Genomic DNA, 27643 nt, shown 5'->3' with positions numbered 1-27643 from the left:
TTTGTTTTAACCAAAGCTCAACCTTACCGAACAAATTGACAACAACTTTCATTTTATTGAATAGGCCATTTGCCAATCACCGATTTGATTCTATTATTACACACTTTTTAAACAAATTACTTCCCTTTGCCAAATGTTGACTGGTTCCATACAGGACAAAATTGGCTTTTTCCAATGCAAAGCACGATGAATTGAAAGTGATTTATCGGCGGTTTAACTAATTTATCACGAAAAATAATTTCTGAGGTCAAAAGTATTTATAGCTAAACAACAAATAAATGTAATAAAAAGATTTGAAAACCTTATAGATTACTCACATACACACAGGTAAATTTGCTCTTTCTGCTAGCATTCCATTGTAAATAAAAATTTATGTCCCTCATAAAGGGAGACAACAAAAATAAAGGTATCTATTTGTGGGGTCAATAACGGGAATTGGCAAATAGCCTATTGGCACAGGCATGTCCTTTTCTAGAGAACCTGTTTTTATAGCTATATTAACTATATACGAGTAGAGCAAAATAAAAAAAAAATCACCTCATCCATATATCCTTTAAAGTTCTCCATGCCAGTACCCTGCCCAATATATATGCCAGCAAATGTTGTTTTCACTGGACCTGAAAAGTCAAAGAAAGATAACTCTGAATTTTTAATATCTTTGAAATGCAAAATAATATAATTACAAAAAAAAACCCAACTTCTTAGGGTTTATTGTACCTTTTTATAACAATTGCTGTGATAAAATGCTGATGGGCTACACATTGTCTTATATACATATCATTCTTTAGTTTTTATTTTTAAGCAAAACAAGTACCTATTTGAAATATAAATTACAAGAACTAAAGGGCAAACATAAACCACAAATTAACACATGCAAGATTTGGGCATATGGGATTTATCATGATGGCAATGCAGTTATTTTTTGGATGGGCAAATCAAATTTCTATAAATGCCAACGAATTGTATTATGTACGAAAAAAAATGGTTATTTTGTAAATTTGTTTACTATGTTTATAACGTTACTTTGAATTATCTTCAGTTTTATGTTACAGTTCATCAGATGAAAAGTAATTTAGTTGAACAGGAAAAGATAATTTGTCATATATTTCATTGATATTTATTTATTACCTGACACGGGTTCAAAGTCTGTAGAATCCTCGTCATACGCTCTAAATACGCCCTCATTAATGGTAAATATCACTGTCCTCCAATCATAATCATCCTAAATTATGAAAAAGATTTGTGGTTATACAACATATAGGTTTTTTTTAAAACTTCTTGGTGTTGAAGGCCATACCTTGACCTATGAGGGTTTACTTCTAATGAATTGTTACTTGGATGGAGAGTTGTCCTATTTGGCACTCATCATTCAGATAAAAGTATTCACGTGAACCACCTTGATCACGACTTTAACTTTGTTAATTATTAAAGATTTACCAATTTAGTTTTGTGTTTTTTTTTAAATTTCTAATGCTCTGGTTTTGCCCTTCAACTGTTTTTAATTATTTATTAACACTTGTGAGTCTTATGAAGACGAAACTCGTGCATTGTTCCCCAAGTATTAGCATGGCATCTTTGGTGAGTTTTTATCTTTGCACTATTTGGTTGATATTTTATTTCCTGAGTGTATCACCAGCCCAGTAGTCAGTACTTCTGTTTTGACTTGAGTTATCATTGATATGTTCATTATTATAAATTAACTGACAACAAATTTTGAATTTTTGTAAAACGAAGGCTTTTCTACCTCACGAATAGATTACCTTAGCTATATCTGACAAAACTTTTAGGAATTTGTGGTCCTGAATGCTCTTCATTTCAACTTCGTACTTTATTTGGCCTTGAACATTTTTTTGATTCGAGCGCCAATGATGAGTCTTTTGTAGACGAAACGCGCGTCTGGCGTAAATATAAACTTTCAATTTTGGTATCTATGACGAGTTAACTTGTACTCACCTTATCACTTTTATTTAATTTAATGATCGTCTGTTTGCTTTCTGTAGCATAAACAGAACAACTGGTTGCATCTTTGCTTGTACCAATCGAAAGAGATGGATCTTCTAGACAATTTTTGGATTTTCTACTGCATGCTCCGTTTGATATCAGCGCCATATCTGACCTTGACCTCCGTTGAAATCCTTCTTGTTTAAGATTAACGTTATTTATAATTTCTAATCTAGAATTTTCCATTTCTCGCAACATTTCATTTCTTTCTCTTCGAATCCTTCTGATAGATTTTAATTTTTCACGCTTTTCATCAAAATTCGTCTTTGCAAAATACATTTCTTCCATTTGATTGTTAATGCCTAGACCAGTAATATCAGCTTGAAGATTGGAATTGCCAAAGTCGTTACTCAATTCAAAATTACTATCAACGTAACCTTCGCTAATTGCGCTACTGACGTCACTGTCGGTATCTTTATCGCTTTTGCTGCTCCCACGAGTATTTTGACGACGCCTTTTCTGATCACTGCTGTCATCGCTACTATCACTACTACTCCTTGTTTTAACCTTTCGTCTGCGTATTGTATTTTCCTCGCTCGAGTTTTCCCATGATTCTATAGCATCTCCTTCGTTGTTACTCATATCACTGCTATAATCCCGATAAAAATCTCTTCTCTCTCCAGACCCGTGTCTAAATGTAAATTTTCGCCCCTTAGTTGAACTAGATGACTGAAACACTTTCAAATTTTCATTCTGCTTTTCATTGTCTTCACTTGACGATCCGTCATTTTGATGACTTCCCTGTTTAACCCCTTGATTATTTATAACGCTATTTTGATCGATTTTTTCCTGGCCACTTGCTAGATCATTATTTTGATCTTGTTTATAATCGACACGCCCATTTTTTTCTTCAGAGTTTGTAAACCAGTTTTTGAAATAGGATTCACCACTTCCACTGTCTTTATCATTTTGAACATTTGATGAAACCTCATGCTCTGAGTTATCGTTCCTAACACTGTTCCCGTCCCCATTACTGAACCAGCTCGAAAAGTATGATTCATCTTGATTGCTATTTCCACCATTCTCCTCATTGACAGGTTTTTGAATGTTATGGTCGCTATTATCGAAGTTGTAATCGTTCTGAATGTTTTGTTGATCATCAAACTGTGATGTTTCAAAAATCGACGAATACTGTTCACCGCTGTCGGAATCGGACGAACTTTTCCCACTTCCAATATTATCGGCAGCAGAAGATTTTGACATCGATATAGAATTATCGTTTCCGTCTCCACTATCGTCTTTGTTTTTAGAAGTCAAATCTTTTACGTCTCCCGCCTCACCAGATGATTGGCTTGTTGAAATCTTGTTATCGTCAGCTTGATTAATGATGGGACCTACACTAGTTGTATCATCACTTAGGCCTTTCTCATTTATACTGTTTGTGTCATCATTAATATCGTTTGTACCTTGCAAAGAAATATCCTGCTTATCTTTATTGTCGTTACCGTTATTTGAGCTGTCAAGAATGGCACCGTCAGAATCAATCGGCTTAGTATTGTCATTGGCTTGCTGATTAGAAATATCCCCAAAAGATGAAGAATGTTGAGAATCATCATTGGAATGTTGATTGTTTGACACTATAGTCTCATCCATAATCTGACTGTTAATTTCTACATTCGAATACGAGGACCCGTCATTTTGACTAGATATTTTTGAATCTGTCATGGATTCTCCAACTTGATTGGTGGGTTCCAGGTTAGATTCTACATTTTGATTGGTTTCTGTATTTGTTGATCCTATTGTGTCGCCATTTTGACCGTCATTTTCTATATTTGAATCTCTCCGTTGCCTGCTTAGAATCGATCGTTTTCTTCTCGTTTCATCGACGCGCTCATTTTTATCATCCGTCTGTTTATCAGGAGAATCATCAGAAAAATCAGGTTTGTATCTTAAAAAACCCAACAAATACTAGTCAGTACTTTGCATATCTTTTGATTATTTATTATTAAAGCATTTGTCATATTCATGGTTAGTATTTTTATAAACACAATTCTATATGTGCTGATAATTTTCAGTGATAGTAATGTATTCGATAAAAATCAATTATGTTAATCCATGCAGAGGAATTTAAACCGGGATGTGGCCTGTCTTCTGTGGAAGGCATGGTAAAACTAAAGAAACCAGCACTTGATTTTATGCGTTTGAAGCACTTCTTGGATGTGCAGTTATCGGAAACGCTCACAGACGAATACTTGAAAGCTGATAATATATATGGACCGAAACAATTGCAGATTTATAGGACGACGGGGCAGCAAAAAAATAGCTTAATCCATGTACACAGCTTTTACTATGAACTCCAGAAGTATCAAATGATCAAATAAAAGTAATTTTCGAAATACATGGACCACTGTCCGGAGCAGTAGGGACAATAAGGCCCCTATTTGGCCCAAATATTACTGAAAATCTAAAACTTATCTTAAATTTGTCCAATCTAGACCAAGGTACAATATAATCAGAAAATAAAAGAAACTTTCAAATTGATCGAGTTGCCATGGCAACAAACCTTGACAAATATGCATATTTTGTAAAAAAATCTTGATTTTCCTTGTATGATTTAGATCGGAAAAGTATGTGCGCACAAAAGAAAGAACTTTATATTTGGGGAGATTATTTCAATAGTCATAATAAAGCTTCTTGTAAATCATTTTGTTGTTTTCAAAGGAAATGATAATGAAAAACTGCATAAATTTTGTATTTTTCATCGTTTTAGAGAAAACGATACATAGCCTCTGGCCTTTGTTAGTCTTGTATTATTTAAATTTTAGTTTCTTGTGTACAATTTGGAAATTAGTATGGCGTTCATTATCACTGAACTAGTATATATTTGTTTAGGGGCCAGCTGAAGGACGCCTCCGGGTGCGGGAATTTCTCGCTACATTGAAGACCTGTTGGTGACCTTCTGCTGTTGTGTTTTTTTATTTTGGTCGGGTTGTTGTCTCTTTGACACATTCCCCATTTCCATTCTCAATTTTATTTTATACTATGTCGTGATTATAACGTCATCAGATAATTTTTTATTTTTTTTTCATTTGAATTTCTTGACCCAATGCATTTCCATACATAATGTGAAAATTGAAATAATTGTCAAACAATTTGTTTTCTTGGGCCAAAACCGAGCCTTAAAGCCCCTACAAGAGATTTAACCGAAGTAATCGTGTGACGTTCCTACGATTGAACATTGTTTGAGTATATTATATCCATGAATTTAAATACTTACCTTATTTTTATATATATACTTTCTCCATAATGTGCACCAGCAAATCTTGGTATAAATAGACTGGACATTCCATCAAAATAAGCTTTACCATTTACCACGACCACCCTATCATCTTCATTCTGGACTAAAGTATTTCTATTAGACCAGTCCTTAACTCCTTGACAGAAGGGCAAATACAGCTCAGGTTTACATGCTAAAAAAAAATATAATTATACATTTGAATATGATTAGTTCTTAAAACTCTGATTTTTTTTTTTAATGCAGATTGATAGTTTCAATTTGGTTCCCAGAGAAAGTTATTGAAAGGCAAACACATTGTGTTGAGCTCTTCTATACATAATATTCAATTCAGTTTCAAGTCTGGCTGAAATTGTACGATTCAAACTTATAGTAACGGAGTAGCAAAATTGTGTACCTTAATTACGGTTACTATGATTAACCCCAGCTTTATGAATATTTCTAATGACATTATTTTAAATTATTTATTTTTATAAATAGAAAGCAGTTGCATAATTTGTCAGTCAAGTTTCTTATCGGTGCATTTGAAAATGTTATATACGTGTACTTTTCGTTTAATATTCAGTAAAAGTAATATGCATGATTATTATATGCTGAAAGTTATCAGTAGAGAAAATTGGAATTTTCTGTTTATGAGTTTTGAACAGCGGTATACTACTGTTGCCTTTATTTAGGCTTTTTTGTTTTAGTTGCTTACAGATGTTGTTTTCTAAACCTTCGCTGCTAGCATAAATATGTATGGTTATTACAAGATCTTTTTGTCCTGTTTATTGAAATAAGTATTATTGATAATGGTTTATGAATATTTTTAAAGTAATGTGAAAAAAAAAAAAAAAACATAATCATGAACATACCGCGAAAAATAGGAGAAAAAGGCACTCGACATATAAATAAAAAAGTATAACGAAAATTCCGAACTCATAGGCAAATTCAAAATGAGGAATACCATAAACCGTTTTCAAAGGTACCAGGCTTATATTTTGAAACCCCACGCCCGTTTCGACCACATAAGTCTCATCAGTGACGCTCAGATAAAAAATAATAGTAGTTAGTAGGCCAAACAAGCAAAAAATTTAAAAAGCATTAGGGACCTAAAATTCCAAAATGTTGTGACAAATACGGATGAGTTAATCTATGCATGGGAAAATAAATTACAAAATCAAACGCAATTAATCAACAAAACAACTGAAAAAAACCTGCCATATTCTGTTAATCGGTACCGACACTACCGAAAAATTGTTGAGTTTGGTATTAAAAATAATCCGAACCCAAATTGATTTGTCTGAACATAAAACGTAGATTCATATTTTGATGTTTTATACTGATGTGCCAACAATAGAAAATGTACTCAAAACTGAATACGACTTCATTTATCATCAAGACATTTCATATCTGTGACCAATTGATTAACATACTTTCTTTTGCTATGGCTCTGACTCCAAGTGACGTCATATACGTTGATCTCATTGTACATCCACAATCATTATCATCGAAAAGTGTTCCTGGGGCACACAACATCTCCACCCAATGTCCACTTTCAATCCATTGTTTATACAGATATGGCTTTCCAAACAACGGTTTCTTATCACAAGTCCCTACAAAAATGGAAACACGATTCATACATTATATATTTTGGTTTCAATGTATTCATCCACCTCATTTGTAATTTGTTTGATAGTTGTCCGTTTCGAAAACATTTTAACGAATTGCAATCGCTGATGAATTATGTGTAACTGTGTTTTTGTGCGCGTAATGACACACTATTTATGTCTTATGCTTAACATTAACTTTAAATTTGAAAAAGAAAAAGGGATTAAGTGGCCATGTAATCCTTTGAATAAAGTTTTTTTATTGATAAATGAATAGTCTTAAATTATCTGGTAACGTCAGTACTGAATAAGCCAACAGTGATGTTATATTTGTGGAAACCATTAACTTATTCATAGTCGCAAGTCATATAAAGAATGGAGAGTCAAATGCCTCCCCGAACAGTAGTGTAACAAACAAGAATGATTTTTTCCATCGGAAAGAAAAATTAGTGTTCTTATAAACAGAATCAATCGCTTTGCTTTTAGCAATGTCAAACAAGTGAATGAACAACTGACATGATTTTCATGTACTGTTCTGTGCTGAACTTAAAGTGCTGTTTTGTCTAATTCTCGTCTTTGATTTCATCGATAACTAAACAACAATATTTTCCGGGTTGTCTAGGCTTTCGCTGTACACAATGTTCAGTTACGTTGGAATTCTTTGCTGCGTTGTTTATCGTGTTTATTTTGCAATGGCATTGCTACTAGTATTTTTTTTCCACAGATGAGTTTGGCTATCCCTTTGGTATCTTTTTGCTCTCTTTTTCTTGTTCCGTATAGGCCTCATAATAACTTCAGCATTCCACCACCTGTTAGATTGTATATTCGACAGCTGTTATTGAAGACAAATTATGGGTTTTAGACTTCCAATTAAATATTTGATATCTGAAACGTTTAGTTTAGCGTAAACCAAATGAGGTACAATTTACACATGCAAATAATTACCATATTCTGGTCCCTCTTCTGGAGGACATTCACTTTTGCAGTCAGGATCGGAAACACACCCCTTTCTAGGCTGATAGGACATTTTCTCTGGACAACATTTGACAACTGATTGACCTTTGTGACAGCCCCAGTATGAACGACAGCTGTTTTTAATTGCTCTTGTTAACAGCGCCGGAGCTTTACATGGATCTAAAAAAAACAATCAGAATCATATTTACAGTATTAGAATCTCATGTTAAAGCAGACCTGACACTTTGCATCGAAACCATTGATGTAACTTATATATATATATTTATGAATGTCTTGAGGACAGTTTTTTTTGTTGTTTTACTTGAAGAAATGATCTAGAGTTTTGTGTATATTTTTGTTTCCTTTTTCATGAAGAATTACTGTGCTAGTGGCTTGAAATGTTGAAATCGTGCACACAACCTTTTCTTTTATTTAATATTACAAGGGAAAATAAACATATCCTTGTCAATAAACCAAATAGTCCGTAGAACACAATTGGTGGGGGGACAATTATGTTTTTTTGGTCAAATAAAATTGAGAATGGAAATAGGGAATGTGTCAAAGAGACTACAACCCGACCATAGAAGAAACAACAGCAGAAGTTCACCAACGAGAAATTCCTGCACTCGGAGGCGTCCTTCAACTGGTCCACAGACAAATATATATACTATTTCAGTGATAATGAACGCCATACTAAACTCCAAATTGTAGACGACAAGAAACTAAAATTAAAAATAATACAAGACTTAAAAAGCCTGATTGCAGAACAAATACACTGGTAACCTTTTCTAACACTTCCGTAAAACATGTTTTATCAAACTCTTGGTGACGTCTTCTTTGTTACACTGCGTTGAATCAGTGAATGTTTAGCAAAGCAGACACCATGGAGTTTGAAGTATTAGTTATTTCCTTATGGTATTTATTTTATAAGCTGACATAAACAGGTTAATTGGGATCTGGAGCTGGCTTGTCAGTAACTGATAGTAGTCCTTTGTAAATTAATATATCATTGTCATTTTGTTTAGTTTCCATTGTTACCTATTTTGACATCAGACTTCTTTGACACTTAGTTTTACTGTGCACCTTGATATATGTTTCTTTATTCTACATTTGCTAGAGGTATAGGAGAGGAATGAGATCTAACAAAACATGTCTAACCATGCTGCATTTTTGCGCCTGTGAGGAGCCTCTGGCCTTTGTTAGTCTTGTAAGATTTTTAATTTTAGTTTCTTGTGTATGTTTCGGAGTTTAGTATGGCACTATTACTTACCTAGAATACACTTTTGTTTAGGGGCTAGCTGAAGCACGACTTTCGATGTAGGAGTTTCTCGCTGCAATAAAGACCCATAGGTGGCCTTCGTCTCTTGTTTCTTTGACACGTTCCCCCAATTTTTTTTTAGTTTTAGTAATTCATTCTTTAACTAAGAAATATTATACAAATCCAAGGGTTAATTATTTTTATTTTGAATACTACGATATTTTATAGTAGTACTGTCTTGTTGGATAAAAGATCGTCAAAAAGTCAATAAAAGTATTTGTAAAACATAATTTGTATGTATGTTTGATTTAAATGATGTAGCGGGATAATAAAATCTATTTTAGAAGAGAGATGTTAAAATATAGTGGTTCTAACCTTTTTGATTACTAATATTTTATTAGTCAATTTAATTGCGGTCATGAACTACGTCATTATTAAAATGTAAATAAATTATGATAGTTGTTATAATTTTTTATAGCAATTACGAAGTTCGTACATTTATTACTTTAACACAAATGAATTTCAAAAATAAAACGACATAAGGTTAATAAATTGTAAACAATTAAAAGCAATTAACAGCATCGTGTTAATTGCTAGTGAATATAGCATTGATCCGTTTCCGGTTGCGCATAACCCATATATTTTGACAGTATAATAGGATTTTGATCATGTTTTCATGAGGTTATGATAATCTTTTGGCGTGATATTCAAAAAATTGAACGGAAAGGTAAAAAATGATTTACCTAAAACAGGAAAAGAATATCATATTCTAAGAAATACATTGACGAAAGGTTGTTCGAGATTTAAAATGTAATTGACAAGTCTAGCAAGTTTAAAGTTTTGTAGTCAAGGAGAGATTTTTTCCACAAAGGGAGAGACCATTTGGATTCCAGTAGAAATTATGAAATTACATCAGATCCAGAAATCCCCCCCCCCCAACGCACATCTTTGAATCGTTAAGGTTTACCTTTTCTTATGCGTTCATACAGTCCTATATTTTCACTATTTTTAACATTCAATTTAAAAAAAAAGTTTTATTAAATTAGCTTTTTATGTTATATTTGTAATAGTTAGTTCTAAGGTAGCTTTCCTTTAAACCCATTAAGATAAGAGTCGAACGCATTTGCCACGAGCCGGTTTCGAAATCAGTGTTTCAAGGCTATTAGTAATTGTAAATGACAAACATAAACCATACGCGCATGATACCCTCAAAACTATGGTTAAACTCTTTTTGTATGTATTACCATTTGGACAATTAGCTATTTGCGCATCAACACAAGCAACATTATGTTGATTCCAATACTCTCCGAATGGACATGTCTTTAGTGATGCTCGTGTATTACCAAATCCATCAAAATAGCATTGGATAAACTTATCGCAGTGTGTTGGGTGTACTTTGTATCCAACTCCTCGGATCATCTTAGAATTGCGACATAAATCTGCAGCAAACAAAGGTTAAATGAAAACATTTTACAGAAAATGGTTTAAGGTGGTACCTAACACTACAGGGAAATAACTTTGTAAAATCAGCAGAACGTTTTAATGACGTTGTGTTCATAAGGGAATATAAAACTTCTCAATGATCAAAATAAGTGTTTGTCGAACTGCTATATAACCAGTGTAATTTTTCCGATTAAACGGTTGGTTCAAATTTTTTGAAATTTTTATATTTTTGTCAAAGGGTCAAAGTAAATACTTTGTCAAATTTTAAGAAAATTAAAGGAGCCAAATTAATTTTAGTTAAAATGTTAGGTACCACCTTAAATATTTAGGAATGAAGAAATAATTAAAGGACCCCGATACCCGATACCCGAATATCAATTATGTGGTCATTTTTATAAATTTACTGTTTATAAAACTTTAAACTTTTTGAAAAACTAAGGATTTTCTTATCCCATGCATAGATTTCCTTAGCCGTATTTGGCACAACTTTTTGGAATTTTAGATGCTCAATGCTCTTCAACTTTGTATTTGTTTGGCTTTATAACTTTTTTGATATGAGCGTCACTGATGAGTCTTATGTAGACGAAACGCGCGTCTTGCGTACTGAATTATAATCCTGGTAACTTTGATAACTATTTGGTGCCCCCTGTGTCAGAGAACCGCGAATAACACCACTCGTCTTAATCATTCACATTCGTTTTTTTATATACGTGTTTATGATTTGTTTTCACTTGGAATATATGTTGAAGCTAATGGCAGACAGCATTTTACATTGATTTAGTTAAAATATATAAATCAAACGACCGGTATATATCTCAAAGTGGTGTCTCAAACTTATAGTCTAAGACAAAAAAATAAATATAAGTTTGAACAAAGATATACTGAAAAGAAAACTGTATGTGTGTTATTCATGTTATTCGGAATACTCCCACTCAGGGGTACCCAAAGGATATCCGGACCTCAAGTACCTGTCATTATGTCCATGTCATTATGCTTAAATAGTGAAACTATCACATGTGTCGGTTCTGTCATGTTAACAAAACATCCTGACGATATTAAGTTTGATCCCAATAAATTATATTAAAATTCTAAAACATTTAAAAAATATAGTTTTTATCAGGTTACACATGCAAATGAATACATGCATGACAAATAGATCGTGAGTTTTTCAGCATTAAAGATATGAATAGAACATCAGGTTAACATTAATGAAAAGAAAGCAACTCTATGATAGAAAAAGCAAAAGACAAATATACCAAATTTTAAGTTCTGATTCGTATTACTCGATACAAGTTAAGCTTGTTTTTACTGTACTCATGTAAAACACGTATATGTTGACATTTGAACGATATATACATGTGGAAAAGTTAGATCATGAGAATTCATAAGCTATTACTCAAAATTCAGAACTAATTCAAACAAATTACGACCTTAGATGTTTTGCAAATAATAAAACTTCTCATTTAATATTTTAATTGCATTATTCATTGTGGTTCTAATTCTTAATTCTAAATACACGCATGAATTTCAGAAGTTAAGTGGATTCTAAACTGTCGTTTATTGTACATCGATTATGCAGTTTAAAAATGTTCGGTATATCCTTTGTTTGAATAAACTCATCATTTATAAGTACGCGAATTAAGTTGTGTACGCCAGACGCTTATTTCTTCTACAAAAGACTCATCAGCTACACGCGACTTAAAAATAGTAAAAATTGGCAAATAATAAAAGAAGTTAACGAACATTAAGGGGGGCCAAAAAGTTAACAATACAATTTATGAAGCTCATCATAAAAAATATGACTATTACCTTCGGGTTTATTCTGCAAAAGCGATCGATCAGCTTCAGCTTCATCTGAGTCTAATGCGTTCCATCTTACTTCCGAATCAGAGCTATCGGAAGAACTAGCGTCCCCATCATTGCTATTATTAGAGCTATCGGAAGAACTAGTGTCCCCATCATTGCTACTATTAGAGCTATCGAAAGAACTAGTGTCAGCATCATTGCTACTATTAGAACTGTCAGAGGAACCAGCGTTACTCTCATCGCTGTTATTATTATCACTATCACTGCTTCCATCACTACTACTTGAGTTTATGCCATCGTCGCTGTTTTCGCTTTCGTCGCTGGATGAGGAATCGCTATCCTTGTTGTTTTCAGATGTATCGATTTCATCACTAGATGCATTACTTCTTTTTTTAACAGACTTGCCTTTAGAATTATAATTTTCATCATCGCTGCTATTTCCAGAATAGTCATTTTCGTCAGATTTTCCATACATGTCACTTTCGTCACCACTACTCTCGTACCAATCGTCACTTTCGTAATCAGAACCATTATCACTTCCAGATGAGGAGCCACTGCCGTCACTTTTGTCGTCAAATTCTTCGGTTGTGCTAGTGTCCATATTACGATAGCTATCATGTCTAGAGTTGACGTCACTTTCACTTCCACTGCCACTTTCGTCTGAACTGTCGCTGTTTTCGCTACTTTTACTTTCATCGATGTTAGCTCTACGTTTTGTTGCTAGAATTTATATAATAGAGTGAGATTAAGTATACATAATGTTTTGTTATTGATTTCTATTAAAATTCAAAGTTGACGACCTTTATTTTCGTGATTTGATTTTATAATATGAGGGGTGGGGATATTCGGTTTATTTTGTATATCTTCCTTCATTTTGTTTTTAAATAAATGAATTTACAACTGCCAAATTATTTGCTGATGTGAAACTTCAAAGATTCAGTAAGGAGAGATTTCGTTGACTTTTTAAAATCTTAGGTGTAAACATAAACGTTTTGTCAGCTTGTAAAGAATAAGAAATATAGCTGTCAAACTAATAAATTTATTTACTATACGATTAAACGCCCTTTTAAAGGAATTTATTGGTGTAGAAAATCGACCAATTCACTCACAAACAAATATGACTTGGTCCAGTTTATACACCAATAAATTCCGTTAAAAGGACATGTAATCCTTATAATTCTTTAAAATAGAAAATATGGAATATATGTTTTCACGCTCGTTACCTCTATCACTCGTTAATTGTATATGTATGTCATTGAACAGGCCTGGCGCATGAATATATGTGTTGGTTAAAGCAAAAATATGCACTCCATGATAACAAGTAAACTGCAAAAACTCTTATTATCATTCAAACGAATATTTTTGTATATTATTTCATTAAACGAATAACGTGCAGTGAAAATTATTTTTGTTAACATCGGTGTTATTATCGCCGCCATCTTGTTTACATTGGTTACGAAAATAAGTTCGGGGAACGTTTTCTATCGAAAAAAAAACTAACGTCAAGATCAGGGATGTGCACTATTACTGACAAATGTAATCGATTAATAATCGATTACATGAAGGTATTTTATGCGATCGATTAATAATCAATTACTCAGATTTTTGTATGTAATCGATTACAATCTATTACTTTATCCAAAGTAATTACTTTACTTTTCGATTACTGTCAATTACATGCTTAACAATTTAAAAAAAATTAGTAAGTTGAACACAATTGTGTAGATCAACGTTTGTATAGTGGAAATTTAGAGCTTTACCAAAAAAAAAAAAACCACAACAGCATTTAATTTGTTTCCAAATTTTAAATTGACAGTTGTTATCTCGATGGAATCTCACTGAGGATCAGAACTATTAAAAAAAATCTTGAAATTTTGACTTTCCTAATTATGAATTAGTGATGGCATAGCATTCCATCAGTCACTTATATTTATCTATATGTTTAAGGTTTTTTTCAATAATTTTGCTTTCGTACTGACTTAAGATTGCTTTTTTGTTTTTATTCATTAAAATCATGTATATTTTAGCATAGTTATTTACAATGTTGGAAGTTTTCTCTGAAGAAAATATAAAAAAGTCGAATTATTAATTAGTTGAGCAAATTTTAAAGATCAAAATGTATAATTATAATGACAAACATGATTTAATCCTTTTGTTAGATAGCCACTCTAGTTATAGGTTATACAACTGCCAATGGAGTACAATATATAACCTGGGGCAAAATAATGTTAATCTCCTTAATTAAACAAACAATAATTGAAATAAAGACAAAGTTTTTGTCTTAGATGGTGATAAGAAGACTATGATAATCTAATTAGTAAAGACAAGAAGTTTGTTAAGATTTGTTTTATTCTCTGATATTGTAAACAGTATATATTTATAGTGTCAAAGAGAGATACATGTATCTTTTGCTGAAAAGAATTTCAATGCTTTAAATTTGGCATTGGTTCATTGTTTAAAGGATTGTGTGTACTATCTTTTTTTTTTTTAATACATGTATATCATTACATAATAAGAAATCAGATGTTTATCTATTCTAATCTTAAATCTTATTGAAATTTATGCTGTTATGAATTTTACCACAAACAAGTTTACTATTAACGAAGTTCAGAACTTAACTTTTTCACATTTTTATATAAAAGACTTATTGACAAGCACTTGAATCCATTTATTTCAAAAGCTAGATATAAAGTAAATTATGCTAGGGGATCTCATTGTCATAATGCAGCTCGAGAAAATAGATAGAAATATAAAAGCAGTTGATAAACTCTTAAGTCATACCAGTAATTCAAAGTGATGAATACATACATGTTTTCATCTAAAATAGGCTATATTTCATCAAACTATTTTACTAAAGTATTCGAAATGTAATCGAAAGTAATCGATAATTACATCATAATTTTTGCTGTAATCGATTAAATTACGATTCCATGTAATCGAAAATGTCATCGATTGATTACAGATTACTGTCGATTACTGGAAACAATGTAATCAATTACAATCGATTACGATTACAGATTACGATTACCCCATCCCTGCTGAAGATCAACTACCGGAAGTCCTCTCGACCAATCATATGAACAATTTTCCTAATATGCAAATCATATTATGATTATAAAATAATAAATTCAGCAGACATACCTAATATATGTGATGTAACATTATAATTGTCTCTCTTTCAGTAATACTTTTATAAAACGAGCTACTCAATATAGTTTACTTTAACTGTCCATATGTAGTAGATCACCATCGAGCCTCCTGTTGAATATTCACATCAAAATAACACAAACTGTTTTATGGCTTCTCAAATTCGAGTCTTTTGATTTTGAGAAGGAATAATATTCAAAATGAGACAATTGCCTTTTACCATTAATAAATCGCAACTGTAAATTTATTATAAAACTTACATGCGAAAACAGGAAAACTGAAAATATATACTAAAAACAAATACAAAACGACCATTACCTTTACAAATATACAAAGGTATTTTTTCTGCATTTTCGTAAATTTTAGCTGCCCCGTCATATGTATAAACCATACTACGTCTTGATGCTACTTCTTTGAGATCATGTTTCACCGCTCCATCGCCAAAACCTATTGTCATTACATTTATCCCCTCCTCCCTCGCCATTTTTGCCTGTTGTGATGTTGGCTTTGTGTATTGTTGCAAACCACTTGCAATAAAGACTATAATCTTTTTTGTGCTGTCTGATATCTCATCTGAAAACGAGGCTCGACCAGCAAGTATACCTAAATATGGTTTATTAGATCCCCCAGAGGCTTTTAACATTTGTATTGATCTTGACATAACAGACGCATTATTTGATAAATGTATCACATCTGAAATTCTTGTTCCGTATGAAACAACCCCCATCCTTGAATGTCTATACTCTTGAAGCATTTTTGAAATTCTGACTAGAGTTTGTTTGATATATCTGAACTCAGTTTTTGAAACATCATCTGAAGAGTCAACCACAAATATGACATCTATATTTTTGCAAGCTGAAATTATAATAAATCATGTGTAATTGAAAAACAAATATGAAAACGGGATGAAGTTTCGAAATTTCATGACTGTATAATTTTAAAATCACAGATACTAAAAATGGTGTTATTCGATCATTTTTCTGGTTTCGATCAGCAGGTACTCTATTGGCATTATAATCCATAATTTAGATACGCAGTTTAGCCGCTCCTCTGACATCTCGAGTGTGGGAGATCGTGGTTTCGATCAGTAACGAGGTTGAACAAGATACTTAAGAATATGTAATAGAGTGTGTCTAACTTGAAATTTATCATTCAGGGAGAAATGCCCCGACTTGGTGGGTAGTACTAAGATTGATTTGTCGCAACATATCTAACACACCGTGGTTTTTTTTCTGTAAATAGGAACATGACATTAACATGTAATTGCCCTGCATATGCATTTTGCCGATTGATATCATACGTTTAATAATGTGATTTTCTTTATGAAAGGTTTTGGTTTACACTTTATGTATTGAATATGTGTTGTGCTTGTCTGTTCCAGAGATTGGAAAAACGTTGTAAAACATACAAAATTTTGAGATTTGACAGAGTGTGAATTTGCATAGCGGCAACGACGATTGCAAAGCAGGAGATGCATATCCTGTCTACAAATGCTACTCGATCCTTTTTGAGTTCGTGCAACGTACACAGATTTTGTTTTTTCCCTTATTTTTTGTGCGATTCAAACATCGGTAGCCCCTATTGTCTCTAATTTAGAGTACAATAACATTATCTGAGTGACTTACTATGGACCAGTTTGCCACAAGACAACAGAACAGAAAAAAATCTATTTAAAACTTAAAGTTTTTTACTCTTAGACTATCTGGTTAAGATATGGTTAGAATGTGAAGCTGGATTATAAGTATATGATATATGCAGCAATAAGTTCTCTGGAATATTATGTTTAAAATATGTGTTAGTGTTTGGATAAACTGTTTAACAGGAATTTGTCATTTATATTTAATTTTCAAGTAAGATGGTTGTCGCGGTAATTTTTTTTGTGTTGCGACAATTATAACAAGAGGTCGTAGTAAAGGTGCAGCATAACCGAAATATCTACGAATAAGTGTACTGGAATACAATAATTCAATTACAGTACATTTATGATTTTGATTTTGATAATAGAAAGTATATTGTTTAACGACCTCTTGTTTTATGGTTATACTTAGCCATTCGAGTATATAAAATGTATTCAACTTTTTTTTTAAACTTGAGTTCCAAATGCCGTTCAAGTGCTGGATGTCATTTCATGTTAAAAACAATAAATTTACATTGTCGGAAAATAAAAAATGTATCTGCAACACAATAAAGATTGGCGAGTCTCGCTTTCCGAACGTCCGGTTTCTAAAGTTCGTACAAATAAATTTTATATCACCGACAATGAGCATTCATTAGATATAGGAAGATGTGGTGTGAGTGCCAATGAGACAACTCTCCATCCAAATAACAATTTAAAAAGTAAACCATTATAGGTTAAAGTACGGCCTTCAACACGGAGCCTTGGCTCACACCGAACAACAAGATATAAAGGGCCCCAGAATTACTAGTGTAAAACCATTCAAACGGGAAAACCAACGTATATATATAGAAGAAAATAAACTTACAGCTTGTCTTCCTTCGTCGTACTTTTTTATTTCTCGATTTTTCACTGGAGTCACTTGAATCCTCACTACTTTTGTCTAAACGTCTTTTAATATTATAATTGATCTTCTTTCTCCGATTATTTTCACTACTATCGGATGAATCTGAGTCATCTTGTCTTAAAATAGTCCTTAGCGGATTTTTAGTTTGTGAATCGTCATCAACAATTTTAGAGTTAATATTCCCATACGTCCAGTACATGTTATCAGTATCATTTTTAGTTTTGCTGAGATTTTTTTTACTCCAATTAAAAAACATCTTGACCTGGCTCTTTCCTAGAACATGTTCTCCTTCAAAATTATGTATATTAATATTACTATCCTGTAGCTCTTCTGTACTTTCACCATTTTCCGAAAGTTGCTTGTCATTATTGTTCTTCTTTTTATCAACATGCAATTTTCCGTAAACAGCAAATAAATTTTGATCCGAGTCATAATCATATGAATTGAAAGTCTTATGGTTTGAATGTTCTTGATTCTTGAAGTTTTCTTCACTTTCTTGAAATGTTTCTATCCTCCCGTTCATTCTGTCAGACGCTTCATCGCTAAAAGCGTTTTCAAACGTGTTAGACATGGAGTCTATCGCGTGTGTTGTATCACTTACTGTGTTTTCCTTCCAATTAAAGAAATTATCTTCATTTTTATCAGCAATGTCATTACTGTTTGAATTTCCATTTGAAATGTCCTGGTTGGTACCATCTACTGCCTCATCTGAGGAATCAGACGCGGCGTTATCAGATACATCACTGTTTGAACTGATACCATCAACTACTTTCAAATCATCCTTTAGTGATACATCTCCTTTAACATCATTTGAGTTGGCCTCATAACCATGGTCATTTGATTTCTCTGTTTTTATCAGTTCTGCTGACCGGAAGTTGTTTTCATCATTTGAACTACCAGTTAATAAATCAACATTATCGATGCTTGTTTGTGAACCAGTTTGGTCGTTATTTTCATTAGTGCTACCACCCTGAATGTTAGAATTTCTGATTATTGTATTACCTGATTCAATATCTGCATTTACATTATTGGCATTGGAACCCTCACCTGTGAAACCATGTTCCCTTTCATCGGCTGTATTACCATTATCCAACGTTGCAGTGTCCCCCTGAACTTGGTCAGTATTTGGATTGTCTACATTTGAGCCCGACGGAACATACACTGAATCATCATGTGAAGTTGGATTCAGTTCGAGTTCGTTGTCATGTTCTGCAGCTACTGTTGGTTCGATAGACGGAACATCACCTGCTGCTGGATCTGCATTGACATTTAGTTCTTGTCCATCTTGTATCTTATCGGGTTGAACCTGATTGTTTGTCTCTCCGGAATCTGTAAGAAAGATATTAGAATAATTAATATGTATTCCTGGCCGTACTTTAACCTATAATGGTTTACTTTTTAAATTGTTATTTGGATGGATAGTTGTCTCATTGGCACTCACACCACATCTTCCTATATCTATTGGATTACAACAAAGGACTTATTTCACAATATTATATATATCTGTAGACTTTGATTTACAATTATAAATAATGTTATTGTTTGATATTGCAATGCTGAATTAAAAACAATGGTCATTGTGGTCGAATATATATAAAATAAGCTTTTTATTTTTTTCATATAGATGAATACAGTAAGAAATAGATGGGACAGTTGCTGCTGAGTCTTTTGAAGACGAAAGATTAAATTTTATTCCTGGTATCTTTGATGAGTTTATTTGCAACCACTTGGTCGATGCCACTGCTGATGGAGATTTATTCCCCCGAGGGTATCACCAGCCCAGTAGTCAGCACTTCTGTGTTAACTTGAGTTATCATTGATATGTTCATAATTATAAATTAACGGTTAACAAAACTCTGAATTTTTGAAAAACTAAGGCTTTTCTACCTCAGAAATAAATTACCTTAGCTGTATTTGGCAAAATATTTAGGAACTTTTGTTCCTCAATGCTCTCAACTTCGTACTTTATATTGCATTTTATAACATTTTGGATTCGAGCGTCACTGATGAGTTTTTTGTAGACGAAACGCGAGTCTGGCGTAAATATCAAATTAAATTCCTGGTATCTATGATGAGTTTATTTGATATACAGAAATTATATAGTATTATACAAAAGTAACTTATGTTCCTTCGAACGAAACGTATTTAAATATAGAAAAAAATAATAAATATTAAGTTTATACAATTCCTTTATACGTATAATGTTATTTTTTCTGGTAATTCTTCCTTATTACTTGAACTTCCATAAGATATTGACCTTAAAATTTATTGTTTTAAGTTAATGTGGATTTGATCAGAAGAAAACGAATACATTATCTGTGACCTTGTTAATTATAATACGTAAAAGTTCCTAAATTATGAAACCGATAACCCTTCCCTCTAATTATCTATTCAAAGGTATCTACATTAAATAATGTCACGCATTACAATTACGCAGAAAAAAAAACATTTTCCAAGGAGACATAAAAAAATCAGGGTCAAAAGTCAACGTAGGAAAGCAAATATTACAATTGATAAGTAAGGACCGATGTTTAACAAGGATGGGGGAAGGATTTATAACAATGACGTGCTGCTTATATTTTTTACTAGAATTCAACAGAGTCATTTATTAACTCGTTTTGAGAGTATCATCATTCCAGTAATAAGTAAAATCACAAAAATACTGAACTTAGAGGAAAATCAATTCGGAAAGTTCATAATCACAAGGCAAAATCAAATAACAAAACGCATAAAAAATAACGGACAAAAACTGTCATATTCCTGACCTGGTACATGCATTTTTAAATGTAGAAAATGGTGGATTAAACCTGGTTCTATAGCGCTAACCCTTTCACTTTAATGAGTCTCATCACATTCCGTTATATTTACATTATAATTGAAAACAATACTCATGATTTACTACCACCCTAGGAATAGAATAGCTTTAGGCGTGTTTAACAAACTAATGGAATTTCTGGTATTTTCTGTTCTTCATCTTCTCCTTGCATTTATTCTTTTTTTGAAGAATATATAACAACATCATGTAAACACTGGATATACACAAATAAAGTCAATTTCGAATAAGAAGATTGCTCCCTTTAAAATTGTTAGAGTTTAAGACATTTTCCTTCAAATGTAAATGTAAAAAAGAAGATGTGGTATAATTGCCAATGCGCCAACTCTCAACAAGAGCCCAAATGACACAGAAATTAACAACTGCAAGTAACCGCGCGGCCTTCAACAATGAGCAAAGCCTATACAGCAAAGTCAGGTTTAATTCCCCGAACTGATAAATTCGTTTAAAGATCCAAAAAATGTAAACAACAGTCCGGAAGACATTCATTGTATTGAAAACGACAATGAAATATATAATACCATAATAGGTAACAAGAAAACTATAATGTCAATAGATATAAGAAAATGAGGTATGAGTACCATTAAGATCACTCTTCATCCAAGTCACAATTTATAAGAGTAAACCATTATAGGTCAAAGTACGGCCTTCAACACGCAGCCTTGATGACTCACACCGAACAGCAAGCTATAAACGGCCCCAAACTATAACTAGTGTAAAACCATTCTAACGGGAAAACCAAAGGTCTAAACTATATAAGAAACAAAAAACGAAAAACACTTATAAACCACATCAACAAACGAAAACTACTGACCATCAGATTCTTGACTTAGAAACTTTAGTGATAAATTTGAGATTAGCTATGATCCGTTTGATGTGTATGATTTTGTCATTTGATTAAGGACTTTCCGTATTGAATTTCCCCCATGGAATTCAGTATTTTTTGTGATTTTACTTTTCACCCATCACTGCTAGGTTTGAACGGCGTTCGTGGTGCTCAGTCTTTAGTTTTCTATGTTGTGCATTGTGTACTATTGTTTGTCTGTTTGCCATGGCGTTGTCAGTTTGAAACTTTGAATGCCTCTCTGGTATCTTTCCCCTCTCTTTTATCGAACTCTGTATAAAGTAAAAACACAAAAATACCGAACTCCGAGGAAAATTCAAAAAGGAAAATCAAAAATCAAAAGTCCAAACACATCAAACATCAATATCAGTAGTTAATGTAGAAATAAATATAAATTAGGGTGAATACCATCAAAATAACATAGTCGACCGTCATGCAGTTAAAGGTATAAGTTGAAACTAACGATGTTGATCGCTGTTTGTTCTCAGAATGACCCCTTCTTTCTCTAAACATGCTAAAGAAATGTAACTGTTTATCATCAGAAAAATACAACGTAGTTTCGTTTTCTTTGTAATGTAATCAGGATAAAGTTATTTACATACAATGGATTTATATACTGTAAAAGTGTCAAAATTGAAATGACTTTATTTACATCAACGATTTTGGTGAATGTTTAAAGATAATTTCATATGCTTCATTAACAGTAAGGTATCGTAGAATTGTTCTGGTCCTTCAAGAAAAATAAAATGCAACTTCCTTAATGATATCATCTATTGGTTAACAAAACCTTTCAAAGTAATGATTTGGAAAATTAATAAATAACGACCTTTCATTCCATTTTAGTGTTATAATCAAGTGTAGATAAAGTTAAATACACAGCGCTGTCTCATATCAAGTCATTTCAGAATAGATTTGGTCAGACACTGTCAATATTATGTAATACATATCAGCATTAATTACAATTGACCGACAATGTGTCTAATTCATATCTTGTTAGCTACTAATTGTATATTTAATTCATATGTAATAATCTGTAATGATTAAGTGCAGCATAAAATATAAAATGACAGGAAAAATTTCCTTACAATGTGCATTTAGGTATAGAATGCACTTTATGAACTTATTATCCTTCCCTTGTACAAGCAAGACAGTATACCGTTCGGTTAAAATATTAACCGAATCATGCATATAGGAAATTGTCTTACATCAAAATAAGTATGCCAATGAATAAATTTGAAATTTAAAACCACAGTATATGTTTAACAAAAGTATGAATATTGATAATGTCGATTCGATTCATTAAAAAAAGTTATTCAGAGAAATCTATATGAATGACCATTCACCTGTTACACTTATGGAATGTAAAATCTTTTTATTTGCTGAACTTAGGTTTCAGCCCCATAAGCAAGGTGACATTAAATTGGTTTGGATATTCTTTTGTATACCATTCCTTTAAAGCTCTACACAAGTTCAAGTTCTTGTTTATTTAAGGGACACTAGCTACGAGATATATAAAAAATCTAAAGTTTATTTTTTTCTGTTCAATCAATAATGAAAGTGAAATAGTGAAATAACAATTCGCTTTTTGTGGCCAAAAAGGTGAAATGTTTTCAAATTACGCTAAGAAACATTGAGAATCAATGAGGAACATCTATTTTTAATCTATAAAATAAAATCAAACAGACCTATAAAAATCCAATTGCACGTGTTGGTTCAATCTATTTATATCTTTATTTATGTTTACTTCGCTTATATATGGTCATCTGAGGTCAAATCGATAGTTAATTAGATGGCGTCTGGACTAAAATACACGAAACGAACCAATATTTTATCTACCCCATGCTCTGTAAAGTGTTTATTTGAGACTTTTGATAGTTTGGATAAATGTTTTACATTGTTATAAATCAAATATGAGAATTTGAGTCAAATTGGTGACCATGAATTTGACAGCTAGTGTCCCTTTTATGGGATATTTGGAGGCTTACGGTGAGGGGGTTGTTTTCGAGAGTTACTGTTGAACTGTATTTCACCTGTTCTGAAATCTAATTCTTATTGATTTTGAAACTTTCCATTCAAAACACTCGGATCCCTGTTTATTTGAGAAAATAGTAATATGGACTTATTTTATGAATTAATTGAAATTACAAGTTAAAGAAGATAATGAGATACCAAATATATGATTTCCGAAAATTTGTTCGGCTTCAAAGTGTCTCGCATCTAAATATCAGAATCCTAATTCTATAGATGTTCAATATACCAAAAGGAAAACAAACGCAATCTAATCAGATAGTTATCAAAGGTACCAGGCTTATAATTTGATACGCCAAACGCGCGTTTCGTCAAGATAAGACTTATCAGTGACGCTCAGATGAAAAACGTAAGAAAGTCAAACAAGTAAAAGTTGAATAGCATTGAAATGCTAATTACTTCAGTATTTGAACAATTCAATTTAAAGTAATCTATTAATTAAGCCTCTTGCAGTAATTCATGGTGGGATTCCGTACTTTATTAAAGTGGGTATAGTTTAAAAACATACTCCCTTACCTTGACATAAAAAGACATAATATTTTCAATGATTAAATACACCAACATGTCCTTTTTTAATAACCAAAATAGGTTTTCATGTATAACATCTTAGTTTTCTTAATTATTATAAATATTATTATTTTTAATATTTTTATCAAATAAGTTGGAATGAATTTCCGCGATTTCCCAATGATACAAAAAACGATAATTTGATATTTGAAAAAAATGCAGTTTTTGAACTCTTCTGAGGTCATAAAACAAAAGGAGACATCAAGGTATGTCGATGACGACGTATCAAATCTTATGTGAATTCGTAGTAAAGGATATACGTCTATTGTAAATATCAAGCTTTTCATAACACTAGTATATATTGATAGTGGACAATTAAAGGAACCAAAAGAGCAAAATAAAAACATAGATCAATGTGCTTGTTTTCGAGATATTAGCCATTGAAATTCAGGCGGGAAAATGGTCTCTCTTGATTTTTTATAGCTTTATCATTGATAAGTTTAAGTGCTCAAAAACTGTTAAAAGATAACACGGATTTTATAAACTTTTACAGATAGCTTATAATTATATATGTAAAAGATTTATAAAAAAATCGGGGTCAATAAGCAAAAATTTTCAAAGCATTCAAATGGATAAAACTAGAGGAATCCGAAAATCTGACAAAAGTTATATAACATAACAAGCGAACATCTTTAAATTATTTTTTGATAACAAAAAGAACTATCGTAAGTTAACCATTGACTAATATGTATTCTTAAATAAAACAGTAAAATATTGATTCGTTTTATTAACGCTCACTGCTTTTGACATTATTTGATTATTTATATTTGTGTCACTCCAGAGGAAAATACAAATTAACATTCAAAAAATATTTTTAATTACACATGTCAAATATGTATGTTTATATCACCTTAAGAATGTCACGAAGTAGTAGTACGCTGACACTATGGGAAAGGTGACTTTGTGACGAATTTAAAGATCCATTTGTATTTATTGTAACTATTGACTTGGGAAAAGACATTAATTATCGAAATGCGTATTTGGTACAGTAAAGTTGGTAGCATAAATGTTATTGTGCAAAATTTAGCTTATTCGAATAAATACATCCAGCAGAAACAAAGTATTGAGATGTTGTCTAATTATTCATGTTTATTATCACGAAATGTATTTTTAAAAAAGAAAAATGATAACCGTTACGTTGTTTTTGAATTACTTATTCCAATGCCATATATGTGTATGATGAAAAATGATGACATCACCGCAAAATTAGCATACAATATTTTAAAACGATTAAAACGAGTCAACTATTTCGGTTAAATTTGATAAAAAGAACAATGCTGAGTTACAAATGAATAGTCTTACATTGCGTTGCGTAATTCGAGTAAAATCCACACAAGACAGTTAAACCATCAAGAAAAACGTATGGAAAAAAACATAACAGAAAATGGCATACAGTACTTGATACAGTGATGGTATTTTGTTCCCTGATGCTTTTTTTCAAAAAGATATTTAGGCAAACCCTATTTGTGGCGTCATTAAGCATGATCATCCTTTTTTGTGACGCACTTAAACTTACATACATAATTGAAATGAACAGTCAAAGTTAAAATTGTGGTAGAATAACCAAATATGACAAGTGAAGAAAAAAATGTATCATTAGAAATACGCTTGCATGATGCAATTCTGTATAACTTTGTTCGTTTATTTTGTATATGTGTGTTGTTTTTGTTTGATTTTAAGCATTACTTATTTTAATGGCATCTACTGGGACAATTATATATTTTCAAACGGGAATACTTTTTTTTTTTAAATTTGGTTTAAAAAAAGTCAGTTTGAAACTTTCTACCTCATAGGTAGGTAAAAAGGGTATAAACAAATATCAGACTCAAAAGAAATGAACAATTAGGAATCCCGATGAAAAACCGAAATCAAACTGTCGAAAATATTACCGAAAAGGAACGAATGGACATAAAAGGGGCATTGGCTGTCAAATGTGTTTTCGCCGATTTGACACAAATTTTCATATTTGATTTATAAAATATTAAAACGTAAATCCATATTACAAAAAGTCCTAAATAAATTATTTACCAGGCATGGGCTAGACAATATGCATGATTATTATTTTATCCATTAATTTAAAGAAAATAAAAGAAAATAATCAAAATACATTAAAAGATATAAAAAACAGCATTGAAATATGAATACTCATGTTTAGCTTTTTGTCGCCAAATAACAATAAAAAAGTAGGATAAACAGGACATCCTTGTCTTATCGTGCTGTCCAAAGTTTAAAATGATAACTCATGAATATAAACGGAGGAAGAAATAATTACGTAAAAAACAGTCACAGGTAAAAAAAATACAACGTCAAAAAATAAACAGAAAGAGAAGACAAACAATTATTGTTTTAAAATGATTTTTTTAATATACACCATTACAAGAACAAAGGTATAAACTTAAACAGACACAGTTTCACTTGCATAAAGTCTTTAATTCATTTGTCCTTTTTATAGCCGATTTTTACATCTTACATAGATTTTATTAGTTTTTGGTTATAAATGAACGCGTTCAAATCAAAATGAGACAATGCTTTTATAAGCTGTAAATTCGATGTCCCTGGTATTTAAATAATAACATCAGTAATATTGCATGTGTTTTAAAGTTACTTAATATCATTATCTGTGCAGTTAAAAATCAATGTATAGTGTGCATTCTTAAAGCAGTATTTGATCAAGAAATCTTCTAAAGCTTGTTAACAATTTGAATATAATACTATGTTAATTAATGAAGAGATCCTACTAATTTAATTAAAAGCTTGTTAAAGATTTAAATATAATATGATAATTATTCAATCTTACCATCCGCAAAACAGTGATAATTTCCAAGAATGATAATCAGGCAGATAAATGCACAGTCTATGTTAATCCATCTGAATTGCATGATATAATCCTATAAGAATAAACAAACTCATGTATAGGTGGTCCTCTCTTGAAAAGACAAAAGTCAAATGACAAAACCAATTATAAATATTCAAATAAGTCATGATTTCAGACCAATAAATTTTAATTTAGATATTGACAGAGAGGTGTACGTTTTAATGTCACCTTCCACTCTATACTTACCGGATTTGACAGTTATTTCTCTTAAATCAATCTTCCTTTCCTGTATATATTCCACTGAAAGCCAGCTTAAAACATGCATTCGTTATTAAATCCATCTGCCCGACTGTATTTTAACGTGTGCAACATGCCACTTGTTGTTTTCAACTCTAATTATTTAAAAGGTAAAACAATTATTAACATGATAAATAATTTGCATAGTTATGTGTTTGAAAATACTAATACTGTGGTGAATTTGAATAAAAAACATGTTGTCGTTTTTGTTAAATGCATCGGAAGAAAATTAACCGCACTACATATTTACATTAATGATATTTTTTTACACAAATGAGAATTATCTTGACGAATAAATTTTTAC

The 27643-nt window shown here is 31.7% G+C and overlaps 1 protein-coding gene across 1 annotated transcript in view; it reads right to left on the bottom strand.

Moving 5' to 3' along the window:
• LOC134686483 (uncharacterized) overlaps positions 1-27422 on the bottom strand; it is a 28147-nt gene extending 725 nt beyond the window's left edge. Inside the window, exons 1-12 of the mRNA XM_063546149.1 lie at positions 27289-27422; positions 27025-27115; positions 17917-19284; positions 15752-16288; positions 12290-13006; positions 10282-10476; positions 7771-7959; positions 6652-6831; positions 5219-5411; positions 1954-3889; positions 1129-1222; positions 538-617 (exon numbers count right to left, since the gene is read on the bottom strand). Coding sequence (XP_063402219.1) covers positions 538-617; positions 1129-1222; positions 1954-3889; positions 5219-5411; positions 6652-6831; positions 7771-7959; positions 10282-10476; positions 12290-13006; positions 15752-16288; positions 17917-19284; positions 27025-27106 — 5571 coding nt within the window. The 5' untranslated portion in view covers positions 27107-27115; positions 27289-27422. The remainder of the gene's footprint in view (positions 1-537; positions 618-1128; positions 1223-1953; positions 3890-5218; positions 5412-6651; positions 6832-7770; positions 7960-10281; positions 10477-12289; positions 13007-15751; positions 16289-17916; positions 19285-27024; positions 27116-27288) is intronic.
• Between the last annotated feature and the right edge of the window lie 221 nt (positions 27423-27643).

This window comes from Mytilus trossulus, chromosome 10 (genome assembly GCF_036588685.1).
Source record: "Mytilus trossulus isolate FHL-02 chromosome 10, PNRI_Mtr1.1.1.hap1, whole genome shotgun sequence".
Classification (NCBI taxonomy): Eukaryota; Metazoa; Mollusca; class Bivalvia; order Mytilida; family Mytilidae; genus Mytilus; species Mytilus trossulus.
This window is presented reverse-complemented; position numbering and strand designations above follow the sequence as displayed.